We start from the raw sequence: 19,334 nt of genomic DNA on the forward strand, positions 1-19,334 counted from the left end.
CCAATACAAATTTTGAGATACTCATTTTATAAATAGTTCAAAAATTAGACAAAAAAAAAATCCGGTGTCGACATAACCCCCACGGGCCGGGGAGGGGGGCAGGCATGATAAGTTATATCCTAGGGGCATATATGGTTCTTATGAAAGGCATGCTCGTATAAACTTCAGAGAGGGCTCCTTTAATTGGAAATTCAAAGTTCGAGTTCCCTTTTTAAGAGTCAAAAGAGATCCGAGGGCAAATATCCCCCACACCCTTTTTTCCCCCAACCCATCCGACAAAAATATTAAGATAGTGATTTCATTCAAAATCGTTCAAAGGTCAGATAAGGTAAACTTCTTTGTCGATGCAACCCCGCAGGGTCCGGGGGCAAGCATTATAAGTTATGCTCTGGGAGCATAATATGGTTCTTATGGAAGACCTCCTCGCATAGACTTCAGAGAGGGCTCATTTGATTGGAAATTGGAAGTTCTAATTCAATTTTTAACAAAACTCCGGTGTCGACACAACCCTCCAGGACCTGGGGACAGACGTTGTACGTTATGCCCTGGGGGCATATACGGTTTTGATGGAAAGGATGTTCGTGTAAACTTCAGAGAGGGTTTATTTGATTAGAAATTGCAAGTTCTAGTTCACTGTTTAAGATTCAAAAGAGATGTGATGGCAACTAGTCCCCCCCCCAACGCTCTTTTTTCCCCAAACTCATCCGATAAAAATTTTGAGATAGCTATTTTGTTAAGAAATAGTTCAAAGATCATGTAACGAAAACTTCAGGGTCGACATATCCCCTCCAGGACTGTGTGAAAAATTTTGAGATAGCCACATTGTTTGCTATGATTGTTTATCTAACTTCTGATCGTTTTGGGTTTCATTTATGCCTCAACAGCAAAATAATTTGTTCGTTTTAAGCTTGATTTGCATATTCAACAAATAATTTACTTGCTTTGAAATTTATATATTCATTTATGTTAGTACCTGTTGAATATTTTTGTGCTGTGATCGTTTATTTAATTTCGGTTCGTTTTGGGTTTCATTTATTCTTTAACAGTAATTTCTGGTTGTTTTGAGTTATCGTAGGTTTCTATTTCTTCTGATCTTAAGTTTAGTATGGGCTTTAATTTTCTTTAGAAAACTGCTTTATATATATATATATATATATATATATATATATATATATATATATATATATATATATATATATATATATGCACACACACACACACACACACACACACACACACACACACACACACACACACACACACACACACACACACACACACACACACACACACACACACACACACACACACACACACACACACACACATATATATATATATATATATATATATATATATATATATATATATATATATATATATATATATATATATATATATATATATATATATATATATATATATATATATATATATATATATGTGTGTGTGTGTGTGTGTGTGTGTGTGTGTGTGTGTGTGTGTGTGTGTATATATATATATATATATACATATATATATATATATATATATATATATATGTATATATTAGTGCCGTGGTCTGACGGCACGCGGCAGGCTTCTATATATTGATTCTCACTGTCGCTTGTTTTCTAAACGCAGACAATTTGAGTCTTTCTTGATGTCATGACTTCCAAATAGACCTTAAATTAGAAGCGGTGCCTTTGTATAATTACATTTTTTTATTGGACCTTTAACTTTTGACTCGGTTTGTTCTTTGTCATTGTGAAAAACATATTGCCGAACCTTTGTTTCTTTCAATTGTTCAGGTGGTGGGACAAAAACTTATTTTTCTTCAAACAATTTATCTTGCCCAGGTTTTTGATTTTACATGGAATGGAAGGCATTGACGACCACCTTTGTTCCTTTGAATTGTTCAGGTGGTGGGACAAAGACTTTTTCATTTGCCTTGGCTTGTCTTTTGTCATTATGAAAAACATATTGCCGAACCTTTGTTTGTTTTAATTATTCCGATGGTGGGACAAAAACATTTTTTTTCTTCCAACGATTTATCTAGTACATATTTTTGATTTCTAAAGGTATGATAGGCATTGATGACCTTATCCATGTCAAAATCCAAAACTCAATCATCATCGCTATCATTATCGATTTGTTTGCTTCGTTGCACCTAGGCTTATCTTTCGTCATTATGAAATACATATCGCCGAACCTTTGTTTTTTTAACAAAGGTATGGTAGGCATTGATCACCTTATCCTTGTCAAAATACCAAACCCAATCGTCATCCCTATCATTTCCAATTTTGGCACGTTTTTATTTTTGCCGTCAAGGTTGATTTTCATTGACTGGCTGCTCTTCATTTTTATTTTTTACTCCCTCACTTGTTCCTTTTCGTATTTCTTCTAACTGCGTTTGTGTTTGCTCTTCATTTTCATTTCTAACCTGCTCTAATTTTCGTTTTCGAATATATTCTAACCGCCTGTGCCTTTGCTCCTCATTTATATTTTTGACACGTTAATTCAGGTGCCGGTTCCAAAAAATCAACGTTTATAGTAACTGTAACTGCAAATTTTCGTTTTTTGGGACTTCCCGCAGACATCATATTATATAAATGTACTGTTGTGTTGGAAACTCAACAATCTTATTTATGCTATGCATAGCATCATATAAGATAATACTTATATGATGCCATATATGATGTCATAAGAAATGCTTATATGGTGTACTAACATAGTACATGACATCTTTTGCAAAAACCAAACTTCAGGCCTTTAAGGATTTTTCTTCGACTTCTGACCTATCTAGATCGTTTTGTTTATGCAAAAATATCCCTAGATACCAACTCAAAAGACTAGGTGCTCGTTTGGCACCTTCAAAAGACTAGTAAAAAAAATATTTTTTTTTTTGTGATTAATTTTCTTTACTTTTTCCTGCGGCCAAAAGTTTTTTTTTTTTTTTTTTTTTTTTTTTTAGATGTTACGATTCACTGTATTTTGATAAAGTTTATTTAGTGAACCGTCCTTGTTTTTTTGATATTTTTGATTATTTGATATTTTCATAATCCCCCTCCTACAGGCCATGGAGCCTTTGTGGGGATTGTAAGATTGTTATGTAATTATTTTACTGATATATGGAAAATAAACCTATCTATCTATCTATCTAATTCTCCCAAATAAATATGGAGCCATTTTCGGGGAATAGAATAAATATATACATACACAATTATTACTTATACATAAAATATATATATATATACATGTGCATATATATAGATAGTATATGTGTGTGTGTGTGTGTGTGTGTGTGTGTGTGTGTGTGTGTGTGTGTGTGTGTGTGTGTGTGTGTGTGTGTGTGTGTGTGTGTGTGTGTGTGTGTGTGTGTGTGTGTGTGTGTGTGTGTGTGTGTGTGTGTGTGTGTGTGTGTGTGTGTGTGTGTGTGTGTGTGTGTGTGTGTGTGTGTGTGTGTGTGTGTGTGTGTGTGTGTGTGTGTGTGTGTGTGTGTGTGTGTGTGTGTGTGTGTGTGTGTGTGTGTGTGTGTGTGTGTGTGTGTGTGTGTGTGTGTGTGTGTGTGTGTGTGTGTGTGTGTGTGTGTGTGTGTGTGTGTGTGTGTGTGTGTGTGTGTGTGTGTGTGTGTGTGTGTGTGTGTGTGTGTGTGTGTGTGTGTGTGTGTGTGTGTGTGTGTGTGTGTGTGTGTGTGTATATATATATATATATATATAGCTTATCCCCACTCTCATATTATAAAACATAAAATCGTGAAGAAAACAAGGACAATTAATAGCCAGTGAAAAAATTGAAAAATTATGCAAATATTTCGGTCAAGACCTCCGCTTGACCGTCCTCAGTGGAGAATAAAACTAATAAAATATAAAAAAACAAACCTTAAAATATAAACACATAACTAAAATTGGACGACCCTTTCTCAGTAACGGTGAAAGGGTAATTATTTACTCATATTATTAAATATCTTTGTTTGAGAAAGTTCAAACATTTTCCGGTGAATATATTCAGCTGATATTCTGTTTAATGCCATGCAGAAATAATCTTTTCAGAAATAAGACATACCTCTCTGGTTAAGCATTTACGATGAAAGTTAGCAGTGACATTTTCGCTGATCAAGATATCCAAGACGTTTGCAGGAGCTGCAGAAAGAATACGGCTCTCTTCTATTTCCTCTGAAAGTAATATTGCTTGATTTACGAGGAACAGTATGGTTTCACCTGTCAAAAAGTTTATTTTCTTCCCTCTTAAACTAACTTTAAGTTGGAGTTCTTTTTATCTTATATTACAGAAGAAAATAGTGAAACATTGGCTCAAAAGAACAAAAATCCTTATGAGAAAAAGTTTATTGTTTTGGGGTAAGCAGTTTTTTCTCTATGTCTGAGGGAGTGTTAAACAATAACAAATGGTTAGTTTATTTTGAACGTTGTGGGTTAGAAGACAAAAATAATATATGATTTATAGTATAATACGAATAATGGAAACGAATTAAGCCACTAGGAGTTGAAGCGCGAAAAAGTTTGAAAATGAAATCTGCTGTTTCAACTTTCTCTGTGAAAATTTGAAGTTTATTTGAAAATTTGAAGTTTATTTGAAAAATTTAAAGTTTATGTGAAGTTTATTTTAAAACAACACTATATATATCTTTAAAATTAAAACATTAGATATGTCTTAAAGATTGGGAATTATGTTTTTAATGGAAAAGACCTCAATATACATTTATGCAATTTTGGGTTGCCAATTAAAAAAGAAAGACACTCGGGTAAAAATGAGCCAAAAATAAGCTAAAACCGTGTGGCACCGAACCAGTTAAGAAAGTGTAGCTTTCCTTTTAAGGCATTTGCCTTTTTGTATCAAGAGATTGCTAGTTTTTAGATTTTTAAAAGGACTAAAAGCGTTGCGAAACTTAGCTTCTGCTTATTTATTTTTATGGTTCACAGTTTTTCCACTTCTTTGGATTTTTCAGTAGATCTACGGAATTTGAAATATGTCTATGGACAAATAACGTAGTTACATAATTTACGGAATACCTACGAAAAACAGGAATATTATTGAAAATGTCATGTATACCCTTTTCTCATAATATTTACCGCAAATCACGAGAGAATTCTGCTACAAATTCAATTTTCCGGATCGACGGTAACGCGTCGTCAGACCCAGACTGGGATTAAGTGAAAAAAAACAAGTTTTTTTTAACTGAAAGTAAGGAGCGATGTTAAACTTAAAACGAACAGAAATTATTCCGTATTTGAAAGTGGATGTCCCCTCCTCAACACCCTGCTCTTTACACTAAAGTTTGACTGTTTATCACAGCTCTTCTTTTTAAAACAACAAAAAACTTTCGCGTACAGAGCGAGGCGTTGAGGAAGGGACAGCCCCTTTCATATACGGTCATAGAATATCGTGAGAGGGCTCATTTTAAAGGAAATTAAAGTTCCCGTGGCCTCTTTAACTGACAAAAAAAATTGGAGGGCAGCTAGGCTGCCTCCTACGCTCATTTTTTCCAGAAGTCACCCGATAAAAATTTTACGCTAAAGTTTTTTATTATTTTAAAAAATAAAGTTGTGACACAGAGATAAACTTTAGCGTAAAGAGGGAGGCGTTGAGAAGGAGAGAGCCCGTTTCACATAAGGACTAATTTCTGTTCGTTTCAAGTCTTAATATCGCTCCTTACTTTCAGTAAAAAAAAACACTGGTTTTTTTTTATTTAATTTCTGAATGTTTTTAATTAATGCAGGTTTTGAAGATTGTTCACCATACATGAATAATCAAAAAAAAAAAAATTGCATGTTAATTTTAGTTTGCTTTTGACTAATGATCAAAAAATAATCAAAAAAAAAATTTGCATGTTAATTTTAGTTTGCTTTCGACTAATGATCAAAAAATAATCAAAAAAAATTTGCATGTTAATTTTAGTTTGCTTTTGACTAATGATAAAAAAATAGCCAAAAAAAAAATTTGCATGTTAATTTTAGTTTGCTCTTGACTAATGATCAAAAAATAATCAAAAAAAAATTTCCATGTTAATTTTAGTTTGCTTTTGACTAATGATCAAAAAATAATCAAAAAAAAAATTTGCATGTTAATTTTAGTTTCGTTTTGACTAATGATAGCCTAAGTTTGATTTTGTTCCAGTTATTCGGCACTCCCCCTCGATGAAAAATTCCAGATCTAATAACCAATACTATACAATGCAATGAGAGGAACTTAGAAGAACTTAGAGGGGGGAGGGAGACATAGAAAGTCCCTGAGCAAAAGGGAACCAAATGTAAATAAAAAAACTAAATTTGTTGGGCTGATTGTATCCCAAAAAGAACTGAAAACCAGACAAGATTTTGAAAAAGAAACGACAAATAAACAAATAGGAATTTGTAGATTAGCTTTAAAGTTGCATTTCGACGGGGCCAAGAAAGTTTTATTTAACACGAAAAATGTTGAAAAATTAGGTTATATTGATTCGTGACATCAGAAAATAGGCGTGCTATTTTTCTATGTCTCTCAAATACACTACAGCCCTATATAGTATGTCAAGTGTAAGTTAAAATCTGACTTGTTCTTGAAATATGCGTTAGATTGACTTTGCTTAAATGAAAGCTCCAATTCTCTCCATTGGTGCAAAAATAGCATAAGTTCAAGTTGCGATTATTTAAATTTACTAATAATGCCAAACTGAGCTTTTTATTGAATTCCAGTCATTATTTGTAACTGCTCAAAAACTCAATACAGCAAGTAATTGAGACAAAATTTCACTTAAAAGGAGCAAACCTAATTTATAAAGACACAATCTAAAAAATAAATTTCGCTATATCGATTCCTAACGCTCTAGTATGGGCCTTTGTTTTGTCTGTGTTAGGTTTGCAACTTAAGGGCTCGGCACACGTAGCTGATTTCGGGAACCGATTTCAGCATCAGTGAACAAACGATAGCGGTAAGAAAAATTCGTTGAAAGAAAAATTTATTGCGCAAGATTTTCAAAATAAAGAATCATGGACACAAATAGTCAACTGGTGTTTATTAATAGTTGAATGATTGATCTCAGCTTAGTTCTCAATTTAGTTCTCAACTCAACAGCGGGGTCTTTCACCACAGATATCTCAGGCTGACTATTTATTTGTATCCCTATTTTTTGTGATGATCATGATGAAAATCTGCGCTGACTTTGTAAATCGGTGCTGAAAACAAGAAAGTTTTTCAAGCTCAAATCGACACTGATTTCTTCGGCGCTGATTTGGAGATTCCCGAAATCAGCTACGTGTACCCAGCCCTTTACAGGACATTTAGACAGAACGTTTGAAGTTTAGTTGTGTCGACATATGAACTGGGCTTAAAAATTTTAGGTCCCGCCTGCATAAACTTATTGAACATGGAGACAGGGACAGGAAGACCTTAATGAAGGAAAAGCTATTGAATATATTTCATTGTATTGATTCGTGGCGTCCAAAAAAAAGCCCACCTTTGTTGTGTCTTCGATAAACTTATTGGGCATAAACTTAACGAGCATAAACTTAATGGGCAACTTACTGGGTATAGTAAAAAAAAGTAAAAAAAAACAACAAAAAAAACAAAAAAAAGCAAAAAAAAGTACACTGTAAAAAAAGGTAAAATACGGGAACATTAAAAAACGAGCTGCTATTGATTCTTGACACTGTAAAAGGGTCAAAAATTGTTTTCCCCAATCTGCATGAAATGTTGAGGGTAAATAGACTTCAGCATGTAAATGGACTTCTCCATGAGGAGAATAAGTTTTGGGAGAACAATTTGGCTATACCGGGTATATTTAGGAACTAAAAAAAAATTAAAAAAACCCATCGAAAATTGGTTCAAATGCATTTTTGTTACGTTTTTTTGAGTCGGACGATTTTTATTTTTTATTTTTTGGGTACTGGACTGGATCAACAGGATTTTAATGAGGAGAACAAGTTTTCGAAACACAAATTCGGCTACATCGAGGAGTTATATAAAAAAAACTTTAGAAAACTCATCAAAAATTTGTTTATATGCATTTTGTTATTTTTTACGATTCGGGCAAACTTTTTTAAAAGTGTTTAGGGCAAATGGACTGAAGCAAGGGAATCTAAATGAGGAGAACAAGTTTTGGAATGATAATTTCGGCTACATCGGCTATATCTAGGGGTAAAAAAAACTCTAAAACTACATCAAAAATTTGTTTATATGTATTTTGCTACGTTTTTACGAGAGTAGTATCCCCATAGACACTTCCAAAACACCCATTGCCACTACTCCTTTCTTCTTTAATTATTTATGATGACGAAGAAGTTGAGCGGTGATTCCCTCAATATACAGTTGTTATTAATTTTCGTAAGATATGCAGATGTTGATTACGTAATAGGGAGTGATTTGTCTTTGATGGTTTATAAACCTACGAGGGTCCGGAAAAAACCTTTAGGGCCAGCTCAAGTAAGGACATGGTCCAAATTGATAATAATCCCAATATTTTCATGCTTCACACACAGCCTTTTGCTGTCTGCGAACAAAGTATTTTCCCGCCATTTCTAGGAGCAGAGGTGTTATAGATTCTAGACGTCTATTGATTTTTCTAGGAACAAGGGTTGGTTATTCTAGTAGCATGGCAAAAAAGGATGTCTCGCTATTTCCCAGGAAACAGGAGCGTCACGTAATCCACTATTGATTTTATAGGAGCAATGGATTCCCACTATTCTTGCAACATAACCGAGTATTTTTCCACTGTCCCCGGGGGGTATAAAGACGGGTATTGAAAAGATATTCCCATTAGTCTAGTATTAGATTTTCAGGATATCACTTGATTTTGAAAAATGGATGCTTCCAGAAAGTTCAAAAAGAATTGAATATCTGCTTATATGCTGGTGAGTCTCTCTCTATATATACCCCCCCTCCACCAAAAGATGATGAACGTTATAGTCAAATTTAACCTATTATAACTCTCTATATTGGATAACTAACTAAAACCCCACCCATACCTTATAAAATAGTTTTATCGGAGGTATAATAATTTTTTTTTCGCGTCATAAGGATTTACTCTAAATTCTACCCATTATTCAAAAGGTACCTTTTTGCTAACCCGACAGATGTGTTTAAGCCAATTCAATTGTTATCCCTCGTGTGTAGGGTGTATTTTAGCTTTGGCCATATTTACAGTGAGAAAGTATCCTCTGGCATATGGTTAAATAATTGGACGAAAAGACTCGCTTTTAGCACCTGCTTTCAGTTCTAAAATTAGATGCCTTTAGTTAAATCCTTTTAGTAAAATAATTTAAAAAAGGCATGTTGATAAAACATAAAATCATGAAGAAACGAAGAAAATGAGGACAATAAACATCAAGTGAAAAAATTTAAAAGTTATCAAATATTTTGGTCAAGACCTCCGCTTGACCGTCTTCAGTGCAGAATAAAACTGATAAAATTATAAAAAAACAAACCTTAAAACAAAACAGAAAAATAAAACAGGATGCCCCTTTCTGAGTAACGGTTACCACATTAACGGTTGCCCGTTATGGTTTCACCCTTACGTGTCCGGTGTAGGGCGCAAATCTGAATAATTTAAGTTTAGGAGTGTAATAGGGAAAAAAGTGCTTTTAAATTAATAAAAGGAAGACCTTTGAAAAGTATGGTGATAATAATTGGCATGGGAATGTGCACAAATCTGAATAATATAAGTTTAGTAGCCTAATACGGAAAAAAGTGTTTTAAAATTAACAAAAGGAAGGCCTTTGCAAAGTATAGTGGTAAGAAAAGGGTATAGGAATGGGTGCTAATTGAATAATCTGGGATTGAGTGTACAATATTGAAAACTATGGTTAAAATTACTAAAACGAAGGCTTTTGCATAGTATTGTGGTAAGAAATCGTTATAGGAGTATATGCAAATCTTAATAATCTGAGCTTGGAGGCACAATATGGAAAAAAGTGGTTTGAAATTTAAAACGAAGGCTTTTGAAAAGTAGAGTGGTGAAAAATTGACATTGAGGATGTACACAAATCTGAAAAAATCTAAGTTTTGGAGCGCAATATAGAAAATTGGGGTTAAAGTTACTAAAATGATGGAATTTGAATAGTTTACTGATTAGAAATCGCTATGGGGATATATGCAAATCTGAATATCTCAGCTTAAGGCATGATATTGAAAAAAGAGGTTGAAAATCAAAAGAAGTTAGCCTTTTTAAGAGTATGGTGGTAAAAAAGAGGTTTGAAGAATTCTCAGAATTCTCTCCTGCAGAGCGACAATGTGGTATTGGATATCAAGGCCAAACTCATGGATGTGTGAGATCCATCAGACTTGAGTGATTTAATGTTATATGAAAATGTTTGACTTCGAGTCAACGTATAAATATTTTTATTGTGAAATAATCCGTTAAGTATTAAGTTTGAAAAGAATAATCTAGCAAGAAATATAACGTTTCGATTTAAGCGAGATATTATTTTTGGAGTAATTAAAAGAGAGAAAAGTAATTCAAAATTATTCAACTTTAAAAAGTTGAATGTTTCTTTCTATTATATTTGAAAAACTATATGCTTTATGTGTATTCTAATATGAATATTTATTTTAGATACAGCCTTAGCTTTTTTTTTGGAAATCAAATTTTTAGTAGCATCCTTTCGGATCCATTTTTTTTAATCAATTTTTGACGAATTTTTCAAAAGTAACAAATTTTGAAGCCACTTCAAATGTATCCTGATACTAACATCTCATACCATCAGAAACCAAACCATACCTGATTAACTGATATTTAGGAAACTATAGCAGTATTACAGACTTTACTACAAGTTCATCAGAAAGTGAGATAAAATCAGAACTTAACTTAGGCCTAGAGAGTGTGCTACATAGCCCAAATGGCTTATATTATTGAGATATGTGAAAATGCTTTGTGCTGGAAAAAATGTGAAAATTTAAAAACCAAAAATGTTATGTGTAATTTATCCAAGGCATTTCTAAAACGAAAAATAAAAGGTATATCAACCACATCACACAGATAAATTAAATTATTAATGGGAATTAAATTTTAAACTCAAATAATTCATAAACGTTTCTAATATAACTTGAAATCTAATTTAAGCAAAACCACTAATATAATGATTAAGCCGCTTGGGGTCAAGTTACAACAGAAGACGCATATGAAGAAGGGTAAAAAGAGTATGTTTCTGTCCCAGAGACAGAGAAAAAGAGAAACAAGGTTGAATTTCAAATTGAAATCCTTCGAAAAAAAAGAAGAACATGGCCTATATTGGACCAGAAATATGACCATAAAGAAACCCATTAATGGTACATGTGCATAGTGACGCAAAGATGTCAGCAAATTAACTGTATACATAATTGAGTTGTTTTAAATGTAAAATATTGAGAATTGGGGCAATTCTTCTTTAAATGGGGAGTATTGTGGTAGAGTTTTCTAATGTAGTTAATTATTAATTATTTAGTAAAAATATAATAAGACGCAAATAAAAAATTTAGAAATACCACTTTTTATTAAGATAAGGAATATATCCTGCCACGTTTCTGCTTAACGGAAAATTGAGAAATCACCACTTCCTAGCTATTGCGTCGGTTGGTTAAAGGAAGGTGTGGTTGATAAAAATGTATAAAAGATACATTTTATCGGAAGAGGGAGACGGATACTAATTTTTATGCCGGACTGACCTCTGGTCCGTTGTTTTTAGAAATACCTTGGAATCTTGTTGGATCATTGTAAGTGTCTAAGTATCCTATTATATATTATTGTAGTTTTCCGAGATTTGTGGTCTACTTGGGACAGCCAGTCCCAGTAGAAAATATATATCTGGTATTATTATATGTTAATTGAATAAGAGCATTGCATTATAGCAAGCCTCTCTACAACCTACTTTTAGTCCTTCGAACACACCCAGTTGGTACGCCTCATTAGTCCAGTCATAGCCTAAGGTACACAAACAAAGTTTAATAACCTTAGGGACCTAGTGAATCTACCCTATAAAGGGAGAATAAAAGGCATCTACGAGAACACCACTTAAATACCATAAATACACCTTACCACACTTTGAGCACGGCCATAAGAGACTTCAATGATTTCATGTTCTTTAACACGATGCGAGCTTGATGGATTGCACACATCCATGAGTTTGGCCATAATATCAAATACCACCTTGTCACTCTGCAGGAGTAAATTCTGAAAATTCTTGAACCGCAAGATGGCATTGTAGCCCGAAACCGTCTCCACAGACTGGTACCCATGACGTTTACAGTACCTCAAGTGGCTTTTAATTTTAATTACTGTACGTCCTAGACAGACACATTAGACAATAGTAGCATGTCCCATCACGCTTTTACCCTCACTTAAAATTCAGAAAATTAATAACAGCTGCGTCTTGAGGGAATCGCCGTTCAACTTCTTCGTTATTTTAAACCATTAAAGCAAGAAAGTAGTAGTGGTTATGGGTGTTGTGGCCTACAGGGATACTACTTACGAGTCGGACAAAAAAAATTATGGTAAATGAACTGGATCAAGGGGATCTCAATGACGAGAATAAGTTTTGGAAGATAGATTTTGCTATATCGATTCTTAAGACAAATATTTTTCTTTAAAATATTCTTTTTTCGCTGATCCATTTGGAGGACATGTAGAGACGGCCAAGCAAATCTTCATCTTGACAAAAAAAAACAAAGAACTAGGAAGCAAACCCGGTTATACTGATTCCTGATGTCCAACTTTCTTATGACAATAAAACAGAACTATTTTCTTATAAACGACATTGACATGAATTTATTTAATGAAGTTATTCATTAAACAAAATGGTCGATTTAAATAAGTATATATTCAAAGGCGTCAATAGGATGGAATTGGCCCCTACAGAACACCACAAATAGCCTGGATTTTCAATGCATTTGAATAAAATTGCCCTCCCTACCTAACTCCATAAATTATTACACAGATCTAAGACTGAACAAGAGTTTTGGTATTTTATTTTGATCGTTTTTTTGGGGTAGAATTAGCAAATATCCACAGTAATTTGACTTTTCAAGTTCCAGTTTTGTAGTTTCGCTCGTTAAACTTGTTTCATCTCTTCAAAGTGAATTTTTACAAAAATTCTCCGTGGTGCCAATCTATAAAAATGTGGGAGGTGGGCTTACTAAGGTATCTTTCTATATTTTAGAAGAAGATAAATTTTTTTTTCAATATGTACAGGGAGGGGGGGCTTTGTTTGTTCCTATATTGTTTGTGTTCCTTTGTTTGTTCCTATATTGTTCCTATATTTGTTGGTGCATATCAGAAAAAAGTATTTTTCTAAATATAGAGTGATCAATTGCCACCATCCTCGGCTTTCGTTCACTCCCATACCAATCAATCCCAACCAATGCCAACCAATTTTTCATTCTCAGTGAGAAAACCATCTCCCTAGGTAAACTATGCCCATATATGGTGTGGGCGTGGGACTATAAGATAGCTTTCTACTGTTACCTCTGTTTCCACTTACCTCTGACGATCCATCAACGCACTATTTGTGTCATTTAACAAGGCATTTTACCATTACGAATAGTTTTGGTGCAATTAATTCTTATTAGGGAATAACTGAATAAAGAGGATGATGAATAACTTCGTTTAAGAATTACTTATTAAATAAGTAACAATAGACTATAAATTTTTAAAATTCGACTGTATATGGAGTCGCAAGAAGTTCAATATGAAATCAGCAATGACTTATTTGTCAACTCTATATAAATGGTGCACGGTTGATAGTTTGGCAACAAACCTGTGATAACGTCAAGATGAAGGGCTTCATTCCAGGAGTCACACTCAGTCAGCCAAAGTTTCTCAACCTCCATATAGCTCATAAGTTCAAACCCTAAACAAGTCCCCCAAAGTGGGAAAAAGTCTCCATTGCGATTTGCGGCTTTTGCCAAATTATAGAGCTTCAATCCAGCGATACCATATCCAGATGAGACTAAACTGACTCCTCCTCCGGGGAATAAGATCCTGAAATGGATATTGAAAAAGAAATTGCAAGTCTCTTCATCTACGTGTCATTAAAATTCCCTTGGAAATGTTTCCTTAGACATGGCATTTTTGAAAATTGAAGTTGGATAAACGGGAAAAAATAAATGACTTGGTATTTTTGGAAATAGTTACTTTCCATGAAAACCATTTTAGAAAAATCCTTTCAAGTTAAAATAGTTAAATTGTAAAATATGTTCTATTCTGATACCATCTCAAAGAACAATGTTCCTAATACAAACATTGAAAAATAAATTGCCTATTTCTCGGGCCATATTTCCATGTTGAATTGACTGGTGAAACCATCTGAAAACTAATTTCAAAGCAAGACGAATTTTGCCCTTCTTACAGTCTCAAATTCTAATAAAGAATTGTTAGAGGGTATATTTTCGAAATTATGGATATAGTGCGCAAGTACAAATGTATAGATATACATATTTTAAGAATTATACTGATTTAAATACAGGTACACATTACGGACTTAAGACATTATGTAAGGCAACAAGTTACGAAAATGAAAGAAAATCATGTTAAGAAATAACAATCCATATTAAACTAAACCGAGATTTACGTTTTAAATTTGCTCTGGTCAATAGGTCATGAGATGAAATAGAATTGACCCCCTCCCCCTACAGAGATAAAGTCTCTCGGGCTACTTGTCATCGAATTGGGAATTTTCCCAGAAAGGATACTTTTAAAAATTAAAGTTAGATCAAATAAATATAACATTTGTAAAAAATGGATTACGATATGTCAAAGTTAAAGTCTTTCTGTTAATTTATTAGGACTTAGTGCCGCTAATAATACGGCTAATAAATAGAAAATTAAATATCACCTCCCATTTTTCTGCGGTAGAAAATGGACTCTAATTTCATTGGTTTATATTTGTGACGTAAAGCCAATCCCACTATTCTATAATTGTTAGAAATGACAGCTAAATAATCCTGAATTTAAAGCCTTATTGGTCCTCTTGTGTTATTATGTAAAGCCAATAAAAGAAAAAAAAAACAACAACAAGCTGGTTCCACCTGTTTTAATTCCCATGTGAAATTTTTTAGCCCATATGAAGGACGAAATGTTTTTAAATTTTTTGTCCTTCTATGTCTCCGTGATCACAATTTAAAACTAGTACTGCTACTACTGCTACCAACAACTTACCGCAGGGCAAAGCTGCCTGAGGCCAACACAGCTACGCACGCTCCTCTTTCATCCCAATCTATTCAAAGCCTACCTCTTTACACCTTCCCAGAAAGTTCCCATTGCCCTTTTCTTTTGCTAAATGCTAAATGCTAAATTTTACTTTTCTTTTGCTAAATGGCTGTCTCTAAATTTGGTTCTGACGTAATTTACAAATTAACTTACGTAACGAACTTCTATATTCGTATATTTTTCTTCTGGCCAAAAATACGAAGTTGAAGATTTTTGCAGATATGAGCTTGAAACCTTTGTTATAGAATTTTCTGATACGCTGAATGTGACGGTGTGATTTTCATTAAAATTCTTTCACTTGTAGGGGACGTTTCCCCCCTCTTTAAACAATCTGGTAAATTTTCTCAGGCTCGTAGCCTTTGATGAGTAATACTAAACATAATAAAATTAATATATTTAGAATCAGCATTATAAGCCCATTCTTTTGATACATTTTTTGACATCAAAATTCCGTTTTTAAAAGTTTCGATTACTATTGAGCCGTATTGCTTGTTTTTTTTTATTGTTTTATTTTTATTACGTATATGTTATTACGTATATGAGGGGGTTCTCCCCTTAGTCAATACTACGCTCTTTACGTTAAAAGTTAAAATTTTGTTTAATTCACAAATCCCTGAATCATAAAGGCAGTTTAATTTGAATAGATAGCCCTTTTAAAGGTACTAATATAACTGTAGCGTAAAGAGCGAGTTACTAACTAGTGGGGCAAACCCCCTCATATACGTAATAATTTCTGTTTGTTTTAAGTTTTAATATTGCTCCTTACTATCAGTTGAAAAAAAACTTGTTTTTTTTTAAATTTAATTTCTGATCGTTTTTTTAAATAATGCTTGGAAATCCGGCACCCCCTTCATAAAAATTTCCATTATCCCAAAGAAGAATCCCCCACAGACCGGGTCTCCCAAGTCCCCCCCTCCTCACGCCCCCCCCCCACCAGAAAAAAATCCTTCCTGAAAATGGCTGTAAACTTCCCAATAATCAATACAATATGTAAGCAATGGGCAAAGTTCATAACTTGCAGCCCTTTTCCTGGGAACTGTGGGGGATTAAGTCATTCTAAAAGACATATTTATTAAATTTTTGACTATGCTGAATAAAATGGCTATCTTAAATTTTGATCGGGTGACTTTGGGAAAAACATGAGCGTGAGAGGGGGCCTAGTTGCCCTCCATTTTTTGGGTCGCTTAAAAAGGACACTGGAACTCTTAATTTCCGTTCCAATGAGCCCTCCTACGATATTCTAGGACCACTGGGTCAATACGATTACCCCTGGGGAAAAAAACAAAAAAACAACAACAAATAAACACGCATCCGTGATCTTTCTTCTGGCAAAAATAGAAATTCCACATTTTTGTAACGAACTTCTATATTCATATATTTTTAATGCGTATATTAGAGGGTTCGCCCCGTAGTCAATACCTTGCTCTTTAAGCTAAAGTTCGAATTTTGTTCCAATTCTTTAAAAATAACCCCTTAATCACAAATGCCGTTAATTAGAATAAATAGCTCATTATGAAAGTACTAAATAATCTTTGGCTTAAAGAGCGAGGTATTGACTAAGAGGTGAACCCTATCATATACGTAATGTTTTCTGTCGTTTTAAATTTTGATGTTGCTCCTTAATTTCAGTTGAAAAACTTATTTTTTATATATATATATAATTTCTGATCTTTTTTTAAATAATGCTGGGAAATCCGGCGCCCTCTTCATAGCAGTGTCCCTTCCCCCATGAAAACTTCCTTCATGGAAAGATCCTCCTACATAACCTCCGACCCACTCCCCCCTCCACTACTAGAAAAATCCCCCCTGAAAACGTCTGTATATATCCCAATAACCAATACTATATGTTAACATTGGGTAAAGTTCATAACTTTCAGCCCTCCCCCCGGCGACTTCAAGGGAGTAAGTCGTCATAAAAGACATAGTTTTTATATTTTCGACCCTGCTGAACAAAATGGCTGTCTCAAAGTTTTGATCGGGTGACTTTGAGAAAAAATTGAGCGTTGGAGGGGGCCTAGTTGCCCTCCATTTTTTTTGGTCACTTAAAAAGGGCAATAGAACTTTTAATTTCCGTTCCAATGAGCCCTACCACGATATTCTAGGACCACTGGGTCGATACGAATAACCCCTGGGGAAAAAAAACAACAAAAAAACAAATAAACACGCATCCGTGATCTTTCTTCTGGCAAAAAATGCAAAATTCTATATTTTTGTAGATAGGAGCTTGAAACCTCTGCAGTAGGGTTCTCTGATACGCTGAATATGATGGTGTGATTTTCATTAAGGTTCTATAATTTTTAGGGGGTCTTTCCCCCTTTTGTCGAAAATCATCCAAATTTTCTCAGGCGCGTAACTTTTGATGAGTAGAACTAAACTTGATGAAACTTATATATTTGAAATTAGAATTAAAATCTGATTCTTTTGATGTATCTATTGGTATCAAAATTCCGTTTTCTGCAGTTTCGGTTACCATTGAGCCGGGTCGTTCCTTACTTACAGTTCGTTACCACGAACGGTTTGATAGGATGTAAATTAAGTTAGCAACGTTTAAGCTGTCTTTAGTGCTACACGTACGAGTTCAGGCCCGTACACAGGAATGGGAAAAGGGCTCTTGTGGCTCCAAACCAAATTTAACGCCCTTATTAGTCACGAATAAACATATATTAATACTTTCACCCTCCCTTTTGCTAAGAATTATTCAACTTGTGCTTGTACAGATTTCTTAGAAATAACCAAGTTTGGTATATGGATGTGAAAGTTCAATTTTAGCTGTTCAGTTCAGCTCAAGTGGAGTTAAGTTCAAGAAAGTCCAAGTTCAGAGTCAATATTGCAGATTCAGTTTTATTTCCAAAGTCAGTTCCTATTCATTCCTACTCATATTAAAACTTCTAAGGTTGGGTTCAAAGTGCATCAAATAATAATTATAAGTTTATTATTAGTTTAAATAATTATTAGTTTAAATAATTATAATTATAAGTTTATTTTAAGCTAAACAAGACCATAAAACATAGTATTCAACTAAAAAAACACAAGATAAATAACATATACATTATTACCCCCCCCCCCCCACAAAAAAACAACAACTTATATTACTGACCTTTTTTCACCATTTCATTAAACTATTTGCAAACCTTAACAATTGTTCTTTTATAGTCACTTGCAGAATCCTCGAAAATTTAAAAGAATTCCCTAAAGTAAGACTTATCTTATTAAACGAACAATAATTGTATTATATTTATTTATTTGGTACTCATGAAGAATCCGATAAACACGCAAGAAGTGAAATTTTGTGAATGCTAATGAAACAAGAAAAAATAGGATGAATGTATAATAGCTTATGAATAAATTTGGGCCGTATATTTGCACATTAGGAAGGGGGTGTTGATAAGGCATAGCATATATTAAACACGTAACCTAACTTAACCTAAGTACTGTTTTTGCCCCTTCAACCCCCCAAAAACTAAATCTTTGTCACGGAGTGAGCTATACCTCACAAGACAGCGAAAACCTGTTTTTCATAAAGCATCTTTGAGATTTCGATGCGGTCTTTTTCACGTGTTTATAGAATTCTTAATAAGTACCATTCATTTATCTGTCAATTTTTTTCTCGAAAACGGCACAACACTCTTCTATAAAAATTGGCATACTACCATTTTCCAATGCAAAAAAATAGTCTAGACAGGTCACGAATTTGGGAAAAATTTTTAGTGCCTTATTTAGCAAAAAAAAAATACTTGGAATAGCTACAGTAAATTTGGCTGGAAATGAGTGCCTATGCTAGATATTTTAAAAATCACTCTACAATTTACTTTGATAGTTGATAGTATAGAATAATTAGTCAATTAGTCAGTATCAATAAGGTCTCCCGAATAAAATTAAATTAAATTAAAGTCATTTTCTGAAAGAGGCTAAAAATGTCGTTCTTTTCACCGGGCGAAGCTCGCCCCCCTAGTACTTAGTTCTTAAACGTAAAAGATACTGGCATAATATAAGACTGTGCGGCGCATACTCAACTCCTAAACTACATCTGGGGCGAGAGTATTCTGTGCTAAAATGCATTGGACAGGCCTTGTGTAACATATACATACACATTAGAAACACTATATATCGCCTACTGTCAAACCTCCCACACTACTACTACTACTACTAACAATTCACCACAATACCCTCCCGACTGAGGCCA

General features: G+C 33.8%; 1 protein-coding gene across 1 annotated transcript in view; it reads right to left on the minus strand.

Annotated features, from left to right (window-relative positions):
* The window catches only part of LOC148939847 (gamma-glutamyl hydrolase-like), a 62,140-nt gene that overhangs the window by 27,003 nt on the left and 15,803 nt on the right, over nt 1-19,334 (minus strand). Inside the window, exons 4-5 of the mRNA XM_089106481.1 lie at nt 13,701-13,924; nt 4,045-4,154 (exon numbers count right to left, since the gene is read on the minus strand). Of these exons, the coding sequence (XP_088962607.1) occupies nt 4,045-4,154; nt 13,701-13,924 (334 nt within the window). The remainder of the gene's footprint in view (nt 1-4,044; nt 4,155-13,700; nt 13,925-19,334) is intronic.

This window comes from Artemia sp. Qi Xiang Cuo, chromosome 20, assembly GCF_049724085.1.
Source record: "Artemia sp. Qi Xiang Cuo chromosome 20, ASM4972408v1, whole genome shotgun sequence".
NCBI lineage: Eukaryota > Metazoa > Arthropoda > Branchiopoda > Anostraca > Artemiidae > Artemia > Artemia sp. Qi Xiang Cuo.